At 39.5% G+C, this 22,964-nt stretch overlaps 1 protein-coding gene across 2 annotated transcripts in view; it reads left to right on the top strand.

Annotated features, from left to right (window-relative positions):
• Window positions 1-4,015: 4,015 nt before the first annotated feature.
• NFATC3 (nuclear factor of activated T cells 3) overlaps window positions 4,016-22,964 on the top strand; it is a 93,617-nt gene continuing 74,668 nt past the window's right edge. Inside the window, exon 1 of one of the 2 annotated variants that reach the window (XM_020885029.2) lies at window positions 4,016-4,369. In XM_020885029.2, the coding sequence (XP_020740688.1) occupies window positions 4,267-4,369 (103 nt within the window). In that variant the 5' untranslated portion in view covers window positions 4,016-4,266. The remainder of the gene's footprint in view (window positions 4,370-22,964) is intronic. The other variant, XM_020885028.2, reaches the window with a different exon arrangement.

Raw genomic sequence — 22,964 nt, 5'->3', positions numbered from 1 at the left:
AAGATTTTTTTTTCGATGTGGACCATTTTTTTTTTAATGTGGACCATTTTTAAAGTCTTTATTGAATTTGTTACAGCATTGTTTCTGTTTGTTTGTTATTTTATATTGTTTTTTTGGCGTGAGGCATGTGGGATCTTAGCTCCCTGATCAAGGATCTAACTCGAACCCCCGGCACTGGAAGGTGAAATCTTAACCACTGGACCACCAGGGAAGTCCCACACATGGTTTTAATATGAGCACGAGAAGAAGAGGGGGGCAGGTCTTCTGAAGGCTACAGCAAACAGACTGGACTGGATGCAGTGATTGGTGGGGAATCTCTTGCCCCTGCCGTTCTGCACACTCAGTCCTTCCAGGTGTCACTCCCACTCAGAAACTCCTCCAGGGCTGTCCACTGCCCTCTGGATTAAGTCCAAACTCCACAGCCTAGCGCTTGAGGACAAAGTGCTGACCCTGTCTTCTCAGCACCCTGTGCTGACTTCAGCAACTAACTTTTCTTGATTGTAGTTGGCTGGTCATATCCCCTCCGCCAGATTGGGAGCTGCTCAAGGGCAGTCCTTGTGCCCCTCTGGCCAGCCTGGGCGTGGGGGTGGGGAGCAGGCACAGAGGAAAAGTCAAACAAGAGCTTGTGGTGGGGGTGGCGGGTGGGGAATGTGTGCCATGGAGAGGAAGAACTTTTCTAAACTCTGACTTTTCTCCAAGGCTCCTGTTGTCCCTAATGGGGAAAAAGGTGGGCTGGACTGAGCTAAGCTGTACCGTCACTCAGAGGCCACAGGAGAGCCTTCAATGATGAGGGCTCAGGGCCAAGCATGTGGCAGCTGACAAAAGGGATGGTTTCCCTCATCTCAGGCCCTGACTGGTATACACACAGGAGGGAGAAGGGACCCACACTATCCCTGTCCATGAACCTGGCCCAGTTGGGGGTTCTGTCTATTGCACTGGGTCCCTGGGCCTCCTGGTTGCACAGTGCTCTCAGGAGGCTGGAGGTGGGTCAGATGGCCACCTGTCATCTAAAAGAGCTTTGGGAGCTGACCTGAGTCCTGGCCCAGGGTAAGGAAAAGGGGTAGAGAGAATTTGTGTTTTTTTTTTTTTTAGAATTTGTGTATTGATGTGTGTTGATTCCTCACAGCCTGCAGGGTTCTCAACCATTGACGCCTTTCTTCCAAAGGTGCTAACACTCTTCTTGCAGTTGATGCTCACTTCTGCCCCAGCCCTCATCACACCCCAGGTTAGGATTCTCAGTCTCCTTCATAGAAGAAACCTTCCCCAAGACATGAGCCCTTTAAAGTGTTCTCCAGGTGCACAATGGCTGGGAACACACGCATCGCTGAACATTTGATGAATGGGTGAATTTCTGCAACCGTCTATAGCTTCTCTGGTCCCTGCCCAGTAGTGGGGCTGGTGGGCCCATGATCTCCCTCCTGTCTTCTCCGTGGCCTGACCAGCTGAGCCCCTGGTTCAGATAAAGTCATGTGTGGAGGGCAGAGGGGTTAGATAAAGGTTCATTTTCTCCATCTAGATGATAACCTGGGAGGTATTGGTGTATATGTGTGTGTGTGTGGGGGGGGTGGTAGGGGTGACACATCCTGAGATTACATCATTTTATGATGAGGAAGAGGTGAGCCGGCTAAACTTCTGGGGTCTTTTAGTATACTAAGGGTCGTGTTACATGTAATACTAATTGGCAGACCAAACATCTGCCTGGGGCAGAAGGCTGCAGTTAGTGTGATGTCTGGACTCTAAATTCCATACTTATGCCCTCAAGGTTGGAGTTCCTCTGAAGGCAGGACTGCTTATTGGAAGGCTCTTTCACCCACTTAATGCTATTTGTTCCCTCTCCTTGACTACGGTTGTCTTCTGCCTTGAATCTTTCCCTCCTCCACTCCAAGCCAGAGATTCATTCAGGATTCTGAAATGGAAATCTCCTGCTCTAAACCCTTTCGTGGTTCCCTCCTGCACTCAGGATAAAGTCCAGAAAGCTCACAGTGGCATGCACCACTCTTCCCCATTCATCGGGCCTTATTTTTGGCTTTTATTCACTGCATGTACTCTCTGGTTTCCAAGTCTTTGGAAATCTGTTCTCTGCCTGGAACCATCTTGCCCATCTCTCCAGTTCCTACTTAGCCCTGCATCCAGGGTGATTATGAGTTTCCACTGAGTTCTTGGCACAGCCAAAATCTCTTTGCACAGTGATTATTAGATTTGCTGGCCTCTCCCTGATGCCTGAAGGGAGATTAATTTATCTCTGCCTCCCCAGGTCCAGCACAGGTATGGGTACAGAGCATAGGGCAGGAAAAGTTTTCTGACCTCAGGGATGAACCAATCCAAAATAGACATCTCACTGGTCTGGAAGTGCTCTGTCTTGCTGACCCTAGACTTAGTTGGGCTCTCCCTGGGATTCCCTGGTAGCTCACGTTGTCAGTCCACATACTGAGACATTTCTTAAGGGTGCTCCCCCTTGCCCTCTTCAGTTCAGTTCAGTCACTCATGCCTGACTCTTTGCAACCCAATGGACTGCAACACCCCAGGCTTCCCTGTCCATCACCAACTCCCGGAGCGTCCTCAAACTCATGTCCATCGAGTTGGTGATGCCATCCAACTATCTCATCCTCTGTTATCCCCATCTGCCTTCCAGTCTTTTCCAGTGAGTCAGTTCTTCGCATCAAGTGGCCAAAGTATTGGAGCTTCAGCTTCAGTCCTTCCAATGAATATTCAGAACTGATTTCCTTTAGGATTGACTGGTTTGATCTCCTTCCAGTCAAAGGGATTCTCAGGTCTCCAGCCAGGGATTTTTTTGTGGACAGTGTAGAATATAGCTGGGCTCTTGCACCTGCCTGAGACTCTAGTTCTGGCAACACACTTCTAGGGAGGCTATGCCCTTCAGGGCCTGGAACTAGGAGAGTTGGTCACTGTCACCTCTCCCAGATCTTGGTTCACCCTGTGCCTTGCAGGAGTCCTAAGTAAACAAGCCAGGCTCAGCGTCCCTGGGCACAGCCTCCACCCCAGGCTCCAGGAGGAGGCATGTTAGCTTGTCTCGGGGGAAGACTGGCCCGCTGGGGAGGGGCCGAGAGTTTGAAAACTGTTGATACAGTGTCACTTCCTTCCCACTAACAGCCACTCAGTTTGGGTGGTACAGTTTCTCCCGCTTTAATGGATGTGCATCGGGATGCAGAGGTCACAGAGCCCTTACAGTGGCGTGAGTTCACGATGGGCTTTCCCGTTCAGTTAGCCTGACTTACAGCAGGGGACAGACCCTGCTCCTAGGACTTTGCCAAGGTCTCGAATGCGCCGGCTGTCCTCGAGAAAGCAGCTGCTAGGCGGGCTGGCCGGGGTAGACAAAGGCTCAGTCGGCGAAGCGCGGGCTCCGCCCCGCAGGGGTGGGTCTGCAGCGACGGGTAACTCAGGCTTGAGGATCGTCGCGCAACCCAGGTCTTCTCCCGCTCCGCTCTAGCTCAGCTGGAAGCCCAACCCAGTCCCCGCCCTCTGGAGACTCCGCCATTAAGGTGGGGGTGAAGAGATGAGGGTATGAGTGATAGCCACATAACCCTACCGAGCGCTGTTTCCTTCCCAAAACTCAGCGAGCAGAAGTAACTCTGCAGCCGCCAGTCACCGCACCCTTAACCCCAAGGCTCTTAGCGCCCCTTCCCCAGCTAGGGATCCACCCAAGAAGGAAGGGGATCTCTGATTGGCCGGTAGTGGGCCTCTCAATCTAATTAGAGGGCCTAGACCGACCCCACGCTCTGGTACCGGGTCCTGGTTTAGGAGGTGATGGAGTAGAGGCCAAACTACAACTCCCGAGAGGTACCAGGGCTACCCAACTCTCCATGATCACATGGCTTCCTTCTCCAGGAGAGGGAGTCACGCGGTAGGCCGGTTGAGAGGGCGTGGCCGTCGGGCTAGCCCGCGGCGCCAGTGGCCTATGGGCTGCCGGGTCAGGCGGGCGCGCGGTAGGGGGCGGGGCCTGGCGCGCGTTACGGCGCGGGAGCGCGCCGGTGGCAGCGGCTGTTGGGGGGCGGGGAATATCGTCTAAGGCGACCGTGGCAGCTTGGGCACCGACGACTGCCAGTGGCGGCGGCTCGTGGTGCGGCTCGGCGCGCGGCCAGTTTTCGAGTTCGGAACTGAACGCTCGGAGTCGCGGTCCCCGCCCGGAAAGTTTGCTGCGGAGCCGCGAACTCCTGGCCGGCGCGGCCCGGCATGAAGCGGCGCTGAGGAGCCGCCGCCGCCGCCGCAGCCGCCTGAGGAGGAGCCGCAGCACCCCGGGCCACGCCGATGACTACTGCAAACTGTGGCGCCCACGACGAGCTCGACTTTAAACTCGTCTTTGGCGAGGACGGGGCGCCGGCGCCGCCGCCCCCGGGCTCGCGGCCTGCAGGTGGGTGCCGGGCGGGGCGGGAATGAGGAGCGTCAGCTTTTCTCCCTCGCACGAGCTCTCCCCCTCCCTGGTCCCTTGGTCGTCCCGAGTCTGGTAACGTTGTGTATGTGTGTGGGTGTGTGTGGTGAGTAAAGAGCGGATTTAAACCGCTGAGGAGGCATGTGAGTCGCAGCGACTTGGAAGTGCCTGCGGTCTTGGCTGGAAGCAAACTAGTGGGGACCTGGACTCCGGGGGTTTGGAGGCCGAGGGTCGGGGTCGCTGCCCAGGTGGCGTCTGGTTGTCGCTGCTTTGCCAGCGTGGTGTGGAGGAAATGTCCCTGTGAAGTGTAAGCAGGCTTGGTTTTTCATCTATTGTAGGTGTTAAAAACAATCTCCATTTGAAAGATACGCATTCTGGAAGTGCAGGAGCTCTCTAAAATTCGTGCACATGTCTATTTAAATATACTTCGCTACGAGAGTAATGCTGTAGTGTTAAATTTCCACTTGTGCAAGTTAATGGCTCACATTTAATTACAAGTGTTAACTATAACGGGACTTTTCTGAAAAATAGATTTCTATTTTTTTTTGCAGCAAAGTGTTTTGGAACATTTTGAAAAGTGGGGTGCCTTGTCCGAAATTCTCCTAGAAAGTTCTGGAAGTCAGTTTTTATTTTCAGAAAAAGCTCACCTCGGAAGATGTTTTGAAGGAGATCCTGTATTGAGTTTAAAGGAGATCGTGAAAGGCTGAGCACCATAATGCTTGGAGGTCAGACCAATCAGGAAATAGAAACAGGATGGCTGGGGACTTAGAACTCTCCTGTGACCTGGTTTGGAATACTGTGGTTCATTAAGTTCAGTTTCCCTATTACTTATGCAAGCGAACTTCAAAAGGGAGATGGATAAGACTAATCCCCCTTTATTCTTTCCGGTGTTAGGTGAATTACTTCATGTTCATATCGATGTTCAACAGACTGCTCTGTAGGCTTGCACTGAAAAACATATCAGAACGTATTATATAAAAATTCTCTGCAAAGTATTTGTACTGTATTATCAGTTCTATTAGCTTTTTAAATGTTAGATGTCTTTTTCAATCCCATTGACATCGTTTGAGCACCTGTTATGCTTAGGGTGGTGTTTGGTAGTGTTATGATGGGCGCAGAAAGAATTGAGAGGCCCCTCAAGGAACTTGGGAAATGGGATGGAGGCACGTAACCCAAATAACTGTGCTACTAGGCTGACTGAATGGTGGTGCAGCTTATGGTAGAGATAGAAACGGGAAAAGTGGCTTTTGTGGAGAGGGTTGCATTGAATTGTACTTAGATTATTGGGGTTTAACAAAAAAATACATCGTTTGAGTGAGTATTTTCATTATAAAGAAGATAAACAGTTGATGATGTCAGCAATCTTTTATTGGACACAAACTTGATTGAGAACATTATATACCAAACATGATCCATAAAGATGTTAGCCAAACATGTAATAAAGAAGAATCATCATGTAGTTGGAATTGAATGTACATCTCAAACATTAAGTAACATTTACAAGCTATGAAAACAGCTTTTTAAGGAATGATTTTTGCCATAAGTCCTCTAAAAAACATTTTGATATGGGTCAAAATCAAAATGAATCTCGAAGAAGTTAAGATTTGAAACTTGATTTATAACTGGTTTTCCCAAAGTTAAACTTGAGCAGTTTTATTTGTGACAAAAGGTCCATTTTAAAGTAGTAGCTATTTTTTTAAGTTTTAAAAACTTAGGATAAAGTACACATGACACAAACCATTTTTAATTGAATGATTCAGTGGCATTTAGTGCATTCACAGCATTGTGCAACCACAATGTAGTTTCAAAACATTTTCATCACCCTAAAAGGAAACCCCAAACCCATTAAGCAGTTGCTCTTCTTTCTCCCTTGCCCCCTCCCAGTCCCTGGCAGCCCAGTCTCTAGTCTGGGATCTGTCTCTGTGGATTTATCTATTCTGGATATTTCATATAAATGGAATCATACATATATGACCTTTAGTGTCTGGCTTTCACTTAGTGCAGTGTTTTTGTGGTTCATCCATGCTATAGAACATAGCAGTATTTTGTTCCTTTTTATGACTGAATTATATTCTATCATACATTTACTCCGATTTCTTTATCTGTTCATCCATTGATGGACATGAGTTTTTTCTACCTTTTGGCAGTTGTAAGTAGTGCTGCTATGATCACCTACTAGCTAATTTTTAAATTGTTTTGAAAATGATGTGTTAAATGTTCAGAATTAAGGTTTCAAAGTTATCTGTCATATTAATTTTCTTTTAAAAATTTATTTATTTATTAGGCTGTGCTGCGTGTTAGTTGACGCATGTGGGATTCTAGCTCTAACTCAGGATCGAACTTAGGCCCCTTCATTGGGAGTGCGGTCTTAGTCACTGGAGCACCAGGGAAGTACAAAATTAGTTTTCATTTTATTAAGCATAATTAAGAGTGTGTAGTTTGAAGACTAAGTGGATTAACTAACATGTTTTTAGGATGATAATATGCAGTAAGGTGGGCCATGATAGTAAAACTGCTTACTAGAATTCAGATCAGTATTTGGTCATGTCAGTGAGTTTACTTGTGTCTGAGTTCTCTTTCTCAGTGGAGTGGAGCATTCCACAAGGGCAGGGATAATATCAGTATCTTATTTACAGATGCCTAGCAAGGTGCCTTTAACATAGTAGGCACCAGTATTTGTTCAATTAATGAAAAAGTACCGCTTAAGTTTTGAGTCAGTTGTTTTTTTCTTTTTTTTTAATGGCAAGGGAAGTTTATGAGACTTGTCTTAGTTCTTTGACTTTTATTGGTCAATACCGTAAGACGGCAGCTTTCGGTCATTTTGGGTTCCAGGTTTTCCCTCTCTCTAAAGGCTTTAAGAGTACTTGTGTCATATCTAAATTTCCATACAGAAGATCTTGAAAAATATTTGGAGGTGGAGAGGATAGTGGATGGAGACTGAGGACAAGGCAAGAAGCTGAATTTAGTGAATATCCTTAGCAAGCTTGTAAAATACAAATTAGATGATTTGATACTTGATATTGTGACTGACTTAAGTTTATTGCTTACCAAGGTATTTTGAGATTTTTTTCCATTAAAGAAAATTTAAGATTCTAGAGTCTTTAGCTTTTTTTTTTAAATATGAGGACAGTGTTAACTTTGACATTTTTCCAGTTAAAAGTGAATCAAAATACTATGTTTGCATTTCTTTTACTTAATACACCTAGTTTGAAAATGAAGATATACCTCATGAGTAAATAGAGAATTTTAAATTGGTGTTTAATGTATTTCGCTAATATTATTTGCCATAATGAAGGATAGCTTCTGGTGCTCTATTTTAGTGTATTGATATATTTTAGTTAGATGTGGTAATATTCTTTATGTTTCAGATTTAAATTTTCATTCTTAGGATTTGTTCGTTACTAAACATTGACTTTCTAGTCCTGGAGGAGAGTCACTGGGAGGAGGGTGTGCTGTAGGTGTGTTGTATTTTATCTGTTGTTCCTTTTTGAAAGGGGAGAAATAGATGGAATATGTGTTTTTATTAGAAATTTACTTTATGATGTGTAGTTTTGTCAGATACCACTTTAATATGCAGCTTTTTTACACATAAAGTTGAGGGGAAATTTTTTTAAAATAAAAATTAAAAAATGAATTTGAGGAACTTTTTCTAGACCATTGTCCTAATCTTAAATCTGTAGTGTTTGACTGTTTAGTGTTTGGACATCTGATTCATGTATTCTTTATAATTTACTGTTTTTTAGATAAGTTCATTTTCTCACTTTTTTGTTTTTATTAAAATTTGTACTCTGTTTTTGTTCTCTTGTTTTAAATGAGATAAAATGTGTTTAAAGGTCTTAGCACAGTCCTTGGCCCAGTGATACTCAGTAAGTGGTGGTAATTTTTTTTCAAAATGATAAGATTTTTTAAAAAACACCTACAAATTGATGATTATTTTTTATTTCCTCCTATTTCCTAGACCTTTTTTCTATAGTAAGCTAAAATATTGAGAGAGAGAGAGAGAAAGGGCAGCTGAGAGATCCAGTCTTTTAAACCTTACTAAATGAGTTGGAATATTTGTCTTAAATATTTTAATTTTTTCCTTTTAATTCTATTCCTGTTTTCAGTGTTACCTCCTTTCTCATAACTTACTAAATATGCACACTGAATGTCATTTGCTTTTAATTACATTTTTCTACTTATTTGAATTAAATTGTTACTAACTCAATATGGTGTGAAGGATGATTGCTTTACTCACCATACTAAGTATAATTGGATATTTAAATCAGTATGAAAAAAGGGAAGTTGCGTGTATGGTTTCCTGTAGAAATTAATGTTGTGTTTATACAGCACATTAGATACTATAAAGGAAGATTTGATTACTGCTGAACCTTACTTTCATACTATTGGTCAGCTTTTTCCTTAGACTTGAATGCAGTGAGAATATATATCAGGTGATTGAGTCAATGATAAACGTTTCACCATTTCACTTGGAAAAATAATGTTCTGTTTCCTTGACATTTTTCCTGATAAGAAGTAGACAATACTCCTGAGGGTATTAGCAGAATTTTGTGATGGAGATTAGTGAATAACTGTGTTTTAGTGAGTATGGGGGAAAATTGAGGAAAACATTTTAATTGTTTTGTTAAAACTTTATCATTGTAAGAGCATTGCTATACCTCTGTTTTCTTAGATTTTCCCATTTGCTAATTGTTTTTGTTGTTGTTTATAGTTGGTCAGTTCAGTTCAGTCCCTCAGTCATGTCTGATTCTTTGTGACCCCATGGACTGCAGCACACCAGGCTTCCCTGTCCATCACGAACTTCCAGAGTTTACCCAACCTCATGTCCATTGAGTTGGTGATGCCATCCAACCATCTCATCCTATGTCGTCCCCTTCTCGTCCTGCCTTCAATCTTTCCCAGCATCAGGGTCTTTTCCAATGAGTCAGTTCTTCACATCAGGTGGCCAAAGTATTGGAGTTTGAGCTTCAAATCAGTCCTTCCAATGAACACTCAGGACTGATTTCTTTTAGGATGGACTGGTTAGATCACCTTGCAGTCCAAAGGACTCTCAAAAGTCTTTAGTTGCTTAGTTGTGTCCAACTCTTTTACTACCCCATGGACTGTAACCTGTCAGGTTCCTCTGTCAGTGGGATTTGCCAATACAGAAAGGTTATTTTGGCATATATTCTAAACTATTAGCAGAGATAATCTATAGTAATTTTATTAGATGATATAAAAATTAAAACTTGGGTATTGTGTATATTACCAAGACACTGCGGGGAGGGTCTAGTAAGTCCTGAAACTTAAGTATTTAAGGGCATTTGAAATATTAACTTAAGGTAAGTTGGAGAATCAACTTATTATTATGACTTGCCTTTCGTCAACCAATGAGCTTTGCCTAAAATTACTGTATGTATTTTTACTGAATTATATCCCAGACCTTGCTTTTGAGTCTTGCTCTGCGTTTATTTTTTCAATGAAGTGTGATCATGAGGACATTTTTGGTAAGAAAATGTGGAGTTCATTGTTCTTCAGAAAAAATGATAAGTAAAATACTAATATATAAAATGGAAACATTTTAAGAGAAGATAATGAGTTGTGTTACTGATTGTGAAGTTTAATGTATCTTTTACTTTCCTTCTTAGTATGTGATTCAGTATGGTGATGTTGGTGATGTTTTGTATTTAATAAGAGGTGGGATTGAGGAAGCCAGAATACATTGAAGTCAATTGCATTACTCCTAAGAGATAGGAAACCTGAGGAGGTTGAGCCTCATTTAATAGTAAGCAGTGGTTTGACTGCTCACAGCTGTAACATAAATAAGGAAGGTGTTGTCTAAAGCTGTTCTGATGGGTCAGGGGAGTAGACATAGCAGACTTGGCAGTAAGCCTGGCTTCTAAAACAAAATCCAAGTCATCAAATTTGCCCAGGCATGCCATATGAGGTTCAAGTAACAGTGGAATTTAAGAGGAGTGAATTTGTTCAGGGAGGCTTAGGAGAGTCACAAGCAGTAGCAAGCTTTTTTAACAGCCATAATTTTAGCTCATACATAGCATGAGTCTGCATATATTTCAGTATTTCTGGTAATGTTTATATAATTATATAGCATGAGTCTCACCTGTTTGCATGAATTCAGTGGACTTGAGAAGACAGGAACAATTGGATCTGTAAGATTTAAGCAGAATATTCTATGAATTGCCTATGAATTGATAGCTGAACTTTAGTTGTTGGGACAGTTTTAATTAACATATTGATATTCCTGTGTGTAAGGGAAACGTGTCTTTATGAAAACCTGAAAATCTCAGGTACACTGAAAAGTCACTAGAAGGTTTCTTTTTCTTACAAAATGTACAGTTTCTATATATCTTACGTTTCAGAAGTGGGTGAGATTTTTAATGTTTTAAAATCTATTTTTAGTGTCTTAAAATTTTTATATTTCTTAATTTTGTATTAAATTTTTATCACCTTTGCTGTTTAATTAGAAAATAGGATTATGTGAGCTTTGAAATTATAACTTTTTTAAAAAAAGAATGTTGATTTATATCACATGTAAAAATATTTCTGAAAACATTTTTTCCATCATCGGCCAGAACACTTTTTTTTTTTTTTTTTTGGCCAGAACACTTTTATTGGACAGTTTGTGAGTCCTACTTAAATGTAAATATTTTTCAGTATTAGTTTAAAATAAAAATATTTATTTATTTTTAAATAAAATTATTTTTAAATTAAAAAATAGCATTGAGGAAAAATATGACATTCAGAAATTGTTGAAGCTAGATGATGGATATATGGGAATTCATTATAATATTCTGTATTTTTATGTATGTTTTAAAATTTCCATGATAGAAAGTTTTAAAATGACAAACTCTTCAAGACTCTTTATTAGGATAAGAAAAATATTCACTTAAAAAATAGCATTGTGAAGTTAATAGAATTTGCTGTGGCATGTACTTTTTTTGAAAACTGGTTTAACAAAAGCTAGTTGTGGTATGTCTGATTTCCAAAACCCATTTCTCTCTTTGGGTAGAATTAGCAGTGGGATGTTGGTGGTGTACATAAATTGGAGGGAAACTGATCTTGTGATGTGCTTTTGAGTAGGTATTTTTTAGTTTTTCTAAAATATTTTCTAAGTAACTACATGGGATTGGAAAAATTCACTTACTGTTTAATGATTTAATGGCTTGAAATTTTTTAAAAGTTTTTTAATTTTTGAAAAGAAGTTTTAATGTTTGACCGTGTTGCTTATATCCATCAGTCTAATATTTATTAAGTATTGTCAATCTCTTAAACTTTTAAATTTATTATGAAATGAAACCAGAGAACTTGAACTTAATTTTAAGACTAGATTTTAAATCTTAATGGGTAGTCTTTCCCTTCTCCAGGGGATCCTCCCAACCCAGGGATTGAACCCAGGTCTCCTGCATTGCAGGCAGATTCTTTACCATCTGAGCCACAAGGGAAGCCCTATATGTAATTAGTAGAGATTAATTCACAAAAATAATGCACATATAAATTCTTTTCATTGTGTACCTTTCAGAGTAAAGAAGATCTGAAATTTATATCTTATGTTTTGCCATTTATGAATCACACTGAATTCTAAAGGAATATAAGTTTTAAGCTTGTCCTTTATATAAGGAAAGTCTTTGGGGAAAATGTAGAAACTTATATCTAAATGTTACTTTTTAGGGAATTCCCTGGTGGTCCAGGGCTTAAGAATCCACCTGCCAGTGCAGGGGACACAGGTTTGATCCCTGGTCCAGGAAGATTCCACGTGCCATGGGGCAGCTAAGCCTGTGCACCACAACTCCTGAAGCCCATGCATGCTCTGCACACCACAGCGAAGACCCAGCGTAACCTAAATAAATAAATGAAGTTATTTTTTAAAAGTTGCTTTTTAATTTTTTTATTGTTGTATAAGCATTTTAAGGAAACTTGATATTTCCTCTGCCAGCAACAGTTCCTTATAGTTTTCACTTCCTTTCAGTAAAGGTTCAGTGAAGAATGATGTTCAGAAATTGTTGAAGTTACATGATAAATGTATGGGGACTAATTATACTGTATTCACTACTTTATGTTTGAAAATTTCTATAATAGAGAGTTTCGAAACCTTTAGGCCATGATACAGAGTAAGAAATTTTGTTTTAAGCCAGCAAACAGATACTTGTTTAAACAGAAAACTGAGACGGAAGTATCAGTAAAGTTAGCATTTACCTTTATTCTGAGATTATTTTCTTATTTTCTTCTTCATTATTTTAAAACATTGTTGGTCATGTCTCACTAATAGATAACTACCTTCAGTTTGAAAAACTGAGCTCTAGAAGATGGTTTCATACTTCTGATTATATTAAAATTGTTAGGTCATTGATAAGTTATTATTATTCAAGCCACATTTCCTGTGTCTGTAGTTCTTTAATACATTACAAAAAATATTTTTTATTGTGGTTGTCATGGATGTCAAGGGGGGAGAGGAGGGGGAGGGATGGACTGGGGATTTGGGGTTGGTAGATGCAAACTATTATATTTAGAATGGATAAACTACAAGGCCGTACTGTATAACTATATTCTCCTGGGAACAATCATAATGGAAAATAATATTTAAAAAAGAATGTATATGTATGTAAAACTGAGTCATTTTGGTGTAAGATTGGCACAGCATTGTAAATCAGCTCTACTGATTTACATTATTTTTTGTTGAATTAGCATATTGTTGTCTTTTTATTTTATTGCTGTCTTTTATACAGCATATTGCTGTATTTTTATTGCTGAATTTTGCCACTTCCTGAAAATGAGTTATATCTCGCCCTTTCTCTCTGCTCTTTGTTCTAACTCTAGTCTTGGTCAGCTTCTGTTTGGATTTATGTAGTTTTCTCTTCATATTTTATTCCCTAATTCAGTTTTAAAAGTCACAGCTAAAATTATCTTTGATTTCTGCTCCCTTCTGTCTATAATCTGCCTCTATACTGGTTTTCCTCATTGTGCTTTACCTTTTTTATGTCCCTTACTCTATACATTAATATAACATTCTCTTTATTAATATTAATTTTATAAATTTTATAAATTAATATCATCTTATTTCAGCCCCGGTATGAAATCTTTCTTTCTACCCTTTTGTCCGAACTGCCTCTGCCAGCCACATGTTGTTTCATAGTCTCTTTTGTGAGACAGTTTAGAAACATTATTTTGAGGTAGTATTGAACAAGGTCTGGGTTCTAAATTCATATCCATTGCTAGTTGAGTGACACTGCCAAAAAGCACAGAATAATTTCAGGCTTATTTAATTCTTTCATTTTGTAAGAGAGGAAATGTAGGTTCAGGTTGGCTTGCCCAGGGCCATTTAACTAGCTAGTTACAGAACAGAGGCCCGGGATCTCTGGCTCCTAGTTTTTGTTTTTCTTTAGTAAATTGCTTAAATTTCTACTTGAAAATCCTGAACTTTTTTTTGCCTAGCCTGTAATTTTCATCATTTTTGTAACTTCTGTTTTTTTGTGTGTGATGTTAGGTAAATACTTAACCCAACATTATTGAGTATCTATTATATGCAAGTTATTTTTATATACATTATTTCTAAGTCTTATGATAACCTGAAGAGGTAGGTACTATTTCCATTTTACCTGAGGAAGCATAAATGAAGGTAGATTTGACCATCTAGAAAGTAGAAGGGTTGAGATTTGAACCCTGGTTTTCTGACTTGGAGAAGGAAATGGCAACCCACTCCAGTACTCTTACCTGGAAAATCCCATGGACGGTGGAACCTGGTAGGCTACAGTCCATGGGGTTGCAAAGAGTCGGACACGACTGAGCGACTTCACTTTCACTTTCACTTCACTTTCTGGCTTGGGCTCTTTCTGGTATTCCTCTTGCCTCTCTACTCCCAGAAAGAGTTCAAGTACAGAAGTAGTTTTTCCTTTGGTAAAACCAAGACTCATGATGAGCACATGGAATCAAACATACCTGAGGCAGAGTTACCTGTGTTCCTATGGCTAGACTTTCTACTTTGCACTCAGAGTGGCCGCTTGAGGAATGCCTGTTACTCCTGCCTGCTCTAGACATTTTTAAATGGTAGCTGTAGTACAGCCAGACCAATAAAGGGTACCGCACAGCGAACTGTGCTCAGCCAAAATGTGGCTCTTTTGGATTTCTTTGCTTCCTTATGGATCTGGAAGTCGAGAAGTCATACTTTCTAGGTTTTAAGTAGTGCGGATTTGGTCTTTCTCTTTAGTAACTCTCTTCCAAGTTGTCCTAATTAGTGTCTGGTTTGTGGCCTTTGCAGGCCAATTATGCACTTCTTAAAATTTAAAGCACTTTTAGATTTGTCATGAAAATTATCCTAAACCTAAATTAGACAAAAGTTCAAAATTTAAAAAATGCTAAATTACTAGTTGATAATTTTTTTTAAAAAATTTAAACATTTGCTTTTAAATGCTTCAACAGATACATAAGTACTACTTTTTTCTTTGGTTGAATTTAGAACTGAAGTAAAACTACTCTACCTTCTATAGCCACTAGTTCTGACACTCATTTTTCCCTTGATATTTTGATCAGTATGCCATCTGCCACACATTCTTATCTCCCAAGACCAGTGCTGCCTCTGGGCTGCTCTTTGTCTACTACCTGTTTCTTTTTACAAACACTGATGACTCTAACCAGAGCTCTCCTTTCAGAGCAAAAGCAAGAAGGTTCTTTTGTTGTTACCTGGTACATGTTGACTGATCATTGTTTTGAAACTTTATTTGACTTTTTATCATCTGATCACTATTTAAAGGAAATAGTAGTGCTTTTTATTTTCTAGTTTAAACATATGCAAAATAGGCATGTTTGGGGTTGACATTTGGTGAGGGCAGGGGAAGAGACACAAACACTGACTTCACATGCTGCTTTTTAAGCATGAGGACGGATTTTTCCAGAAGCCTAAAGCAAATATAACCTCTCATTTCATTGACCAAAATTGGGTTACATTCCCTTTCCTAAATTAGTAACTAGTAAAGACAAATGGAATTATTCTTAGCCAACCAGGCCCATCCCTTGGCCTGAGGAGGTGATTGGCTTTCCCTGAAGCACAAGACTGCACAGGAGAAGAGTGGAAACATGGCAGAAAACTTGTTAGGAGGAAACGGATGCTGGGGGCAGGAGGTTTGAGATCATCCAAAATAATCCTCTGTTTTTTCTATCCACAGTATGTTAGCAGTTGAGGAACTTTAAAATGTAGACGTGACTTTTCCTTTGCAATTACTTTTACTGGCACTTGAGTTTCTTGCTTTGTCAAAGTTCTTGCGGTAGACAGGGAAGCCTATATAAGTGCAGGGAAAGAGGATGAAGTATGGCTAGTAGGTTTCTAGTGGGCTTGGTATCTGGTGGATGGCATATATGAGGCACCAAATCATGTTCCTTGTATGGTTCAAATGGAATCAGATGGTCTTGCAGACATACAGAAACATAAGGAAAGAGCCTTCTAGTTAAACCAATCCCAGTTTTTTAAAAAATTTATTTATTTTTTAATTGAAGGATAATTGCTTTACAAAATTTTGTTGTTTTCTGTCAGACATCAGCATGAATCAGCCAGAGATGTATGTGTGTCCCCTCCCTCTGGAGCCTCCCTCCCCATCCCGCCCCTTTAGGTTGATACAGAGCCCCTGTTTGAGTCCCCATAGGCTATCTGTTTTACACATGGTAAGTGTACATTTCATGTTACTCTCCATACATCTCACCCTCTCCTCTCCTCTCCTCATGTCTGTAAGTCTGTTCTCTATGTCTGTTTCTCCATTGCTGCCTTGCAAATAAATTCATCAGTACCATCTTTCTAAACCAATCCCAGTTTTTAAAAATAGATATAGTAAAGTATTTTTTACATGCTTTATATATTTACCTAATCTGTCTGTGTAGATATCTATCTGTCTGTCTGTCTGTCTTTTGGTCATGCCTTGTGACTTGCAGGATCTTAGTTCCCTGACCAGGGATTGAACCTTGGCCCTTGGCAGTGAAAGTGTGGCATCCTAACCACTGGAGCCCAAGGGAATTCTTTATAAATGCTTTTAAAGGTATTTTATTTCATCTTTTATCTTTAAAGCTAGTCTAAAAATAACTAACACTTGTTAAAAGATAAAATAGAAGGATACACATGGGAAAGAGAAAGTAGAAACCAGACAGGGACGTTGTATAAGATCTCAGAGGAACTGAGTGGGAAGGGACCTCTAGATCATTAGCTGAGTGAATATACCAAAATGTCCAGTCTTTTAATATAGCTAACTGTGTCAATGTTATTATGTATGAATATGATTCAGTTTATTGGAGTGGATGTATACTAAATACAGCAGTAATACAGGTATAGAGAAGGCCCTCTGAGAGCGTAAATGACAGTTTAACTTAGAGAGGTCACAGAAGTTAAAGTAGAGCTGAATCCAATGAGATTATTTGCCTAGATAGAGTAGGAAATACATTTCAGGCCCACTTCCAAAAACACAAGTTAGTGTGGTCCTTTCTTGTTGGCAGATGAGGCTGTAGTATGCAGATGTGGCTGGAGGAGAGCCTGTTGTGCTCTGTTAAGGAGTTGGATGTTAGTCTGAAGACAGGGAGCTGTCAAAGAATTCCAAGCTGGACAAGAATGTCACATTTATGACCTAGATCTCTCTGCTACACTGTGAATAATGGACTGAGTAAGGGAGGAATGGAGGCAAAAGCAGTGTTGTGTCTGAGAAATGTAATGGCCAGAGGAGCAGAGATGGCAAGTTGGGAATGACGCTGAGATAGATTTAGGGGAAAGCAATCAAAAGGACCTGGTATCAGCCGAGTAAAGAGAGGAAAGAGACTAGGATTATTTCTTTTTTTCTAATTTGGGTCAGTTGTGATAGGAGAAGCAGATTTGGAAGTAGGAAGGGGGAAAGTGATTTATTTTAATAAAATATACCAGGCACTGTGAAAAGTCTGGGAGGCTTATATACTGTTTTATCAAAGAGTGGAAAAGTATGGAGAAGAGACTAGACAAAATAAAAAGGGGGTTTGGGCTTTTGGTGGGGTTTAAGTTGTGGGAAGGTGACTAGGAAATGTATTATAAATAAAGGTTGTTTTTGTAAGATTTGTTATGCAGTTAAGAGTAGTTCTCTTCCTGGTGTGGGAGAGGGGAACACCTTTACAAAGGGAAATTTATGCCCAGCTTTTGGGCAGAAAGGGAGAGAGAGGATAGAGAGGTTTTCCTGTTTGCTGTTTTTCAGTTGACTTCAGCTCAAATAATCCTTATGCCAAAGTAGCATATTTTGGAATAGCATATTCTGATCTCCTTCAATAATAAACTATTTATTTGAATTGTGCTATTTGATAAGTTTTGACACATGTGTGTCTATGAAAATTTCATCACATTAAAGATGGTGAACATGTCTATCACCTCCGTAAGTTTCCTTGTATGCTTTGTCATCATTCCCACACTCACCTTTCCCCTTTTCCCAGACAGCCACTGAAATCACTATAGAAAACATAAATGGAATAATGAAGTATATAGTTTTTTTTTTTGGTTCTAGTTTCTTTCGTTTGGCATTGTTATTTTGAGATTCATCCATGTTAGTGAGCATATCAATAGGTCATTCATTCTTACTGGAGAATAGTTTCCATTCTATGCACATCCCATAATTTGTTTATCCACTCACCTCTTGATGGACTTTTGGATTGTTTTGGCTTACAAATAAAGCTGCTATGAACATTATGCATAAGTCTTTGTGCGGGCACTTATTTCCTTTACCCTTAAATCTGTGGTTGGTCATATCGTAGGTGTAAGTTTAACTTTTTGAGAAACTGATAAACTGTTTTCCAAGGTAGATGTATCATTTCACATATCTTACTAGCAGTGGAAATGTACATCTCCACATTTTCACCAATGTTTGAATTGTAGTTTTAGTCCTAATAGGTGCATAGTAGTATTTCCTTGTCATTTTATATTTCCCTAATTACTAATGCTGTTGAACATTTTTTATGTGCTTTTTCGCCATCTGTATGTTTTTTTTGGCGAAGTGTCATTTAAATCTTTTTCATATTTAGAAAAGCTTTTTATTTCAAAATAATTCTAGATTCACAAAGCGTTGCAAAAATTAGAGGGAATTTCTAAGTATCCTTTACTCAGTTTCTTCTAATGATAAAATCTTGCAAAACTATAGTATGATATCAAGATCAGGAAAATGACATTGCTGCAATCCACCAGACTTATTCACTTGTTACCATTTTTGTGCTCACTGTGTGTGTATGTGTGTAGAAAATGTTACATAAGTTGAGTCATACAGTGTTTAACCTTTCGAGCCATTCTAATGTGTGTATAATGACATCTCATTATGGTTTTAATTGATATTCCCCTAATGACTGCACTGTTAAGCATCTCTTTAAATCATCCATGTGTCATTTTTTGGTCAAGTGTCTATTCAAGTCTTTGCATCCTTTAAATTGTTTTTTATTGTTGAGTCTTGAGAGGTATTTTTTTAAACACAAGTCTTTATCATGTGTATACTTTACAAGAGTTTCTCCTAATCTATGGCTTGTCTTTTCATTAACAATCCTTTGCAGAGATTTTTAGTTTTGATGATGTTTGTTCCTTTATGGATTATGCTTTTGATGTTAGAGCTGAGAAATTGTGCCTAACCTAGATAACAAAAAAGAAGCAGACCTCATAGAGAAGAAACTAGTAGTTTCCAGTGGAGAGAGGGAAAGGAAGAGGGGCAATAGAGGGGTAGAGCATTAAGAGGTAAAAAATATTAGATAGAAAATAAGCTACAAGTATATATTGTACAACATGGGGAATATAGCCTACATTTTATAACAACTATAAATTAAGTACAACCTTTAAAAGAAATAAAATAAATTGCAAGAAAAAAAAATCTTTGCCTAACCTGAGTTCACAAAGATTCTCTCCAAGGTTTTCTTTTGGAAGTTTTATAGTTGGGGTATTGTATTTAGGTCTGTGATCTGTTTTGATCTATCTGTTAATTTTTTGTGTATATGGTGTGAGGTATGGACCAAAGCTCACTCTTTTTACATATGATGTCCAGTTCTTCCAGCCCTATTTCTTGATAAAGCTATCCTTTTTCCCACTGCATTGCCTTTGAACTTTTTTGAAAACTCAACTGACTATATATGTATGAGTTTATTTTTGGACTCTGTTCTGTGTTGAGCTGTGTGTCTGTCCTTTACCATTACTATACTGTCATTTCTGTATCTTTATAATACTCTTGAAATCAGATAGTGTCATTTTTTTTCAAATTTGTTCTTTTCCAGATTGTTTGGCTATTCTAAATATTCTGCCTATCTGTATAAATTTTAGAATCTGCTTGCCATTTTCTACAAAAATGCCTAGTAAAATTTCAACTAGGATTGTGTCAAACCTATAGATCAGTTTCAGGAGAACGAATATCAGTATTGAGTCTTTCAATCCAAAAATGTCTCTTTTCATTTATTTTATTAAATATCTTTATTATTTTATTATATTGCTATTATTATTTAATTTCAATAGTTTGGAGTTTCTCATGTACAAGTCTTATACATCTTGTGTCTGATTTATCCTTATGTAGTTAATATTTTTTGATGCTATTGTAAGTGTTGCCATGAACGTTAATGTACAGAGTTTGTGTGAGACCTTTGTTTTCATTTCTCTTGGGCATATACCTGAGAGTGGAATTGCTGGATCATAAATTAATTCTATGTTTAACCTTTTGAGGAACTGCCAAACTGTTTTCTAAAAGAGCTGCATCATATTATATTCCTGTTAGCAGTGTATGAGTGTTCCAGTTTCTCCACATCCTTGCTAATACTTGTTATTTTTCCATTGTGCTTTCTCAGTGCGCTTTTGATTTGCATTATTATGTTGAGCATCTTTTCATGTGTTTACTGGCTATTTTTACATCTTCTTTGCTGAAATATGTATTCAAATCTTAAATATATTTCCATTTTTAAATTGGGTTGTTTGTCTTCTTGTTGTTGAGTTTTAAGAATTCTTTATATATTCTGGATACTTTTTGAGATTATATCATATGCTTGTAAAACAGTACATTCTTTTCGCATTTTATGCATTCCATCCTGGAATTCCCCAGACTCCTGGTTGATTTTTTAAAATTTGCATAGGTTAAAGTTTCATTCTTTGTGATGTACAGTTCTTTGGGTTTTGGCAAATGCATAGAGTTACTTATTCCTTACCTCAATACCATAAAGAACAGATGTGTTATTTTAAAAATTCACCCACTCCCTCTTTCCTTTGTGTCTGGTTTCATTCACTTTGCAAAATGCATTTAAGATTTATTCATGTCATTGTATGAAGAACTATCTAGTTCCTTTTTATCACTGTGGAGTATTCCACTGTATGGATGTATCACAGTCAGTTTATCCATTCACCTGTTGAAAGATGTTTTGGTTCCTCTATTTGGCAGTTATGAATAAATCTTCTGTAAAGAGTCACATTCAAGATTTTGGTGACCGTAAGTTTTTAATTCACTTGGTCTTCTCATACAGTCATGTTTTGGTTTCATTAATTTTTCTCTGTTCTCTGCTTTTGTCTTCGTTATTGCTTTTCAAACAGAATTTTAAAAAGAGGAGTGGTTGATATATCTGCTTCTTCAAGGAGATCAATACAGGTGCAGCAAATGGATGAGACTTGAAGCCAGATGACACTGAAGAGTGAAGAAGTGGTGACAGTGACAGTATATTACTCTTTTCAAAAATTTAGTTTCTGGAGCAAAGTCTTTCAGCTTTGGCATTATTGACATTTTGGACTAGAGAATTCTTTGTTTTAAAGGGGGCTGAGGAAATTGCCTGGTGGTCCAGTGTTTGGTACTTTATGCTTCCATTGCAGGGGGCCTGGGTTCCATCCCTGGTTGGGGAACTAACATCCCATGAGTTGCATGGTGCAGCCAAAAAAATAAGTAGAGGTGCTGAGTTGTGTATGGTAAAGAAGTTGTGTATTGTAAATTCTTTAGTATAAAGCATCCTTGGTCCCTGTGCCAGTTGTATCCCTCTAGGTGTGACAGTCAGAAATGCTTCTAGACATTATCAAATGTTCCAGGAGGGCAGAATTGCTCATTATGAGAAACTAGTGTTTTAGAGGAAGGAGGAGAGAGAAGACCCTAAAGAAGAACTCAGATATCAAGGAAGCTTTTTTTTTTTTAATTACTTATTTATTATTTATTTTTAGCTGTGCTGGGTCTTGCTGCTCCGGCTTTTCTCTAGTTGTGGAGAGTGGGGGCTACTTTCTAGTTGCATTGCACAGGTGTCTCATTGTGGTGGCTTCTCTTGTTGTGGAGCATGGGCTCTAGGGCACGCAGTCTTCAGTAATTACGGCACATGGGCTCAGTAGTTGAGGTTTCTGGACTCTAGAGCACAGGCTTAGTAGTTGTGACTCGAGGGGTTAGTTGCTCCTTGGCATGTGGGATCCTCCCGGACCAGGGATCAAACCTGTGTCTCCTACATTAGCAGGAGGATTCTTTACCACTGAGCCATCAGGGAAGCCCTTAGGGAAGCTTTTTAAAGGAAATGAGAGATTAAGGGAAGTAGCGAGTGAGAGAAAGAGAGAAGGGCAAGGTTGAAGTTATACAGGAGAAGACAGCTGATGGAACTTGGGTGTGGAATTTAGACCAGAGGTGGAGAGAATAGGTTTATATCTGAGACAAGGCACTTTTTTTTATGAGAAAGGAAATGAAAAGATGATTATAGAATTTGTATAGATACATATATTTTTGAGGGTGATATGGAAGATACTCGCTTTCTGCTACCTTTGTCAAGTAGGGTCAAGATCCCTTGCTAAATGAGGTGTCATTATGGAGAAGATGACTGAAGAGATCAGAGGTTTGGGATATGGAAAATAAGGGAAGGAACTGAGCAGAAAAAACTGATGAAGATAAGACAGCTAGTAAGTGAGATTATGTTCTCCATTGTAGTTTTCTCCTTTAAATTCCCCCATTTAAGCTTTTTTAAAAAATTAATTAGTTTTTGGCTATGCTGGATCTTTGTTGTTGCATTCGGACTTTCTCTAGCTTAGGTGCGTGGGCTTCTCATTGCGATGGCTTCTTCTTATTGCAGAGCACTAGCTCTCGGGCATGCAGGCTTCAGTAGTTGCGGCTACAGCCGTGGGCTGGGTAGTTGGGGTAATAGGGCTAGTTACTCCATGGCATGTGACAGCCTCTTGGACCAGGGATTGAACCTGTTGTCCCCTGCATTGGTAGGCAGACTCTTAACCACTGGACCACCAGGGAAGCCCCGTTGTCATTACTGTTCTATGTACTTCAGTTCAGTTGTGTGTGACTCTCTGCGACCCCATGGACTGCAGTACGCCAGGCTTCCTTGCCCATCACCAACTCCCGGAGCTTACTCAAACTCATGTCTTATTGAGTTAGTGATGCCATCCAACCATCTCATCCTCTGTCGTCCCCTTCTCCTCCTGCCTTCAATCATTCCCAGCATCAGGGTCTTTTCCAGTGAGTCAGTTCTTCATATCAGGTGGCCAAAGTATTGGAGTTTCAGCTTCAGCATCTGTCCTTCCAATGAATATTTAGGACTGATTTCCTTTAGGATGGACTGGTTGGATCTCCTTGCAGTCCAAGGGACTCTCAAGAGTCTTCTCCAACATCACAGTTCAAAA

Source organism: Odocoileus virginianus, chromosome 20 (assembly GCF_023699985.2).
Source record: "Odocoileus virginianus isolate 20LAN1187 ecotype Illinois chromosome 20, Ovbor_1.2, whole genome shotgun sequence".
NCBI lineage: Eukaryota > Metazoa > Chordata > Mammalia > Artiodactyla > Cervidae > Odocoileus > Odocoileus virginianus.
The sequence above is the reverse complement of the archived record's forward strand: the minus strand, read 5'-3'. Positions and strand labels throughout refer to the sequence as shown.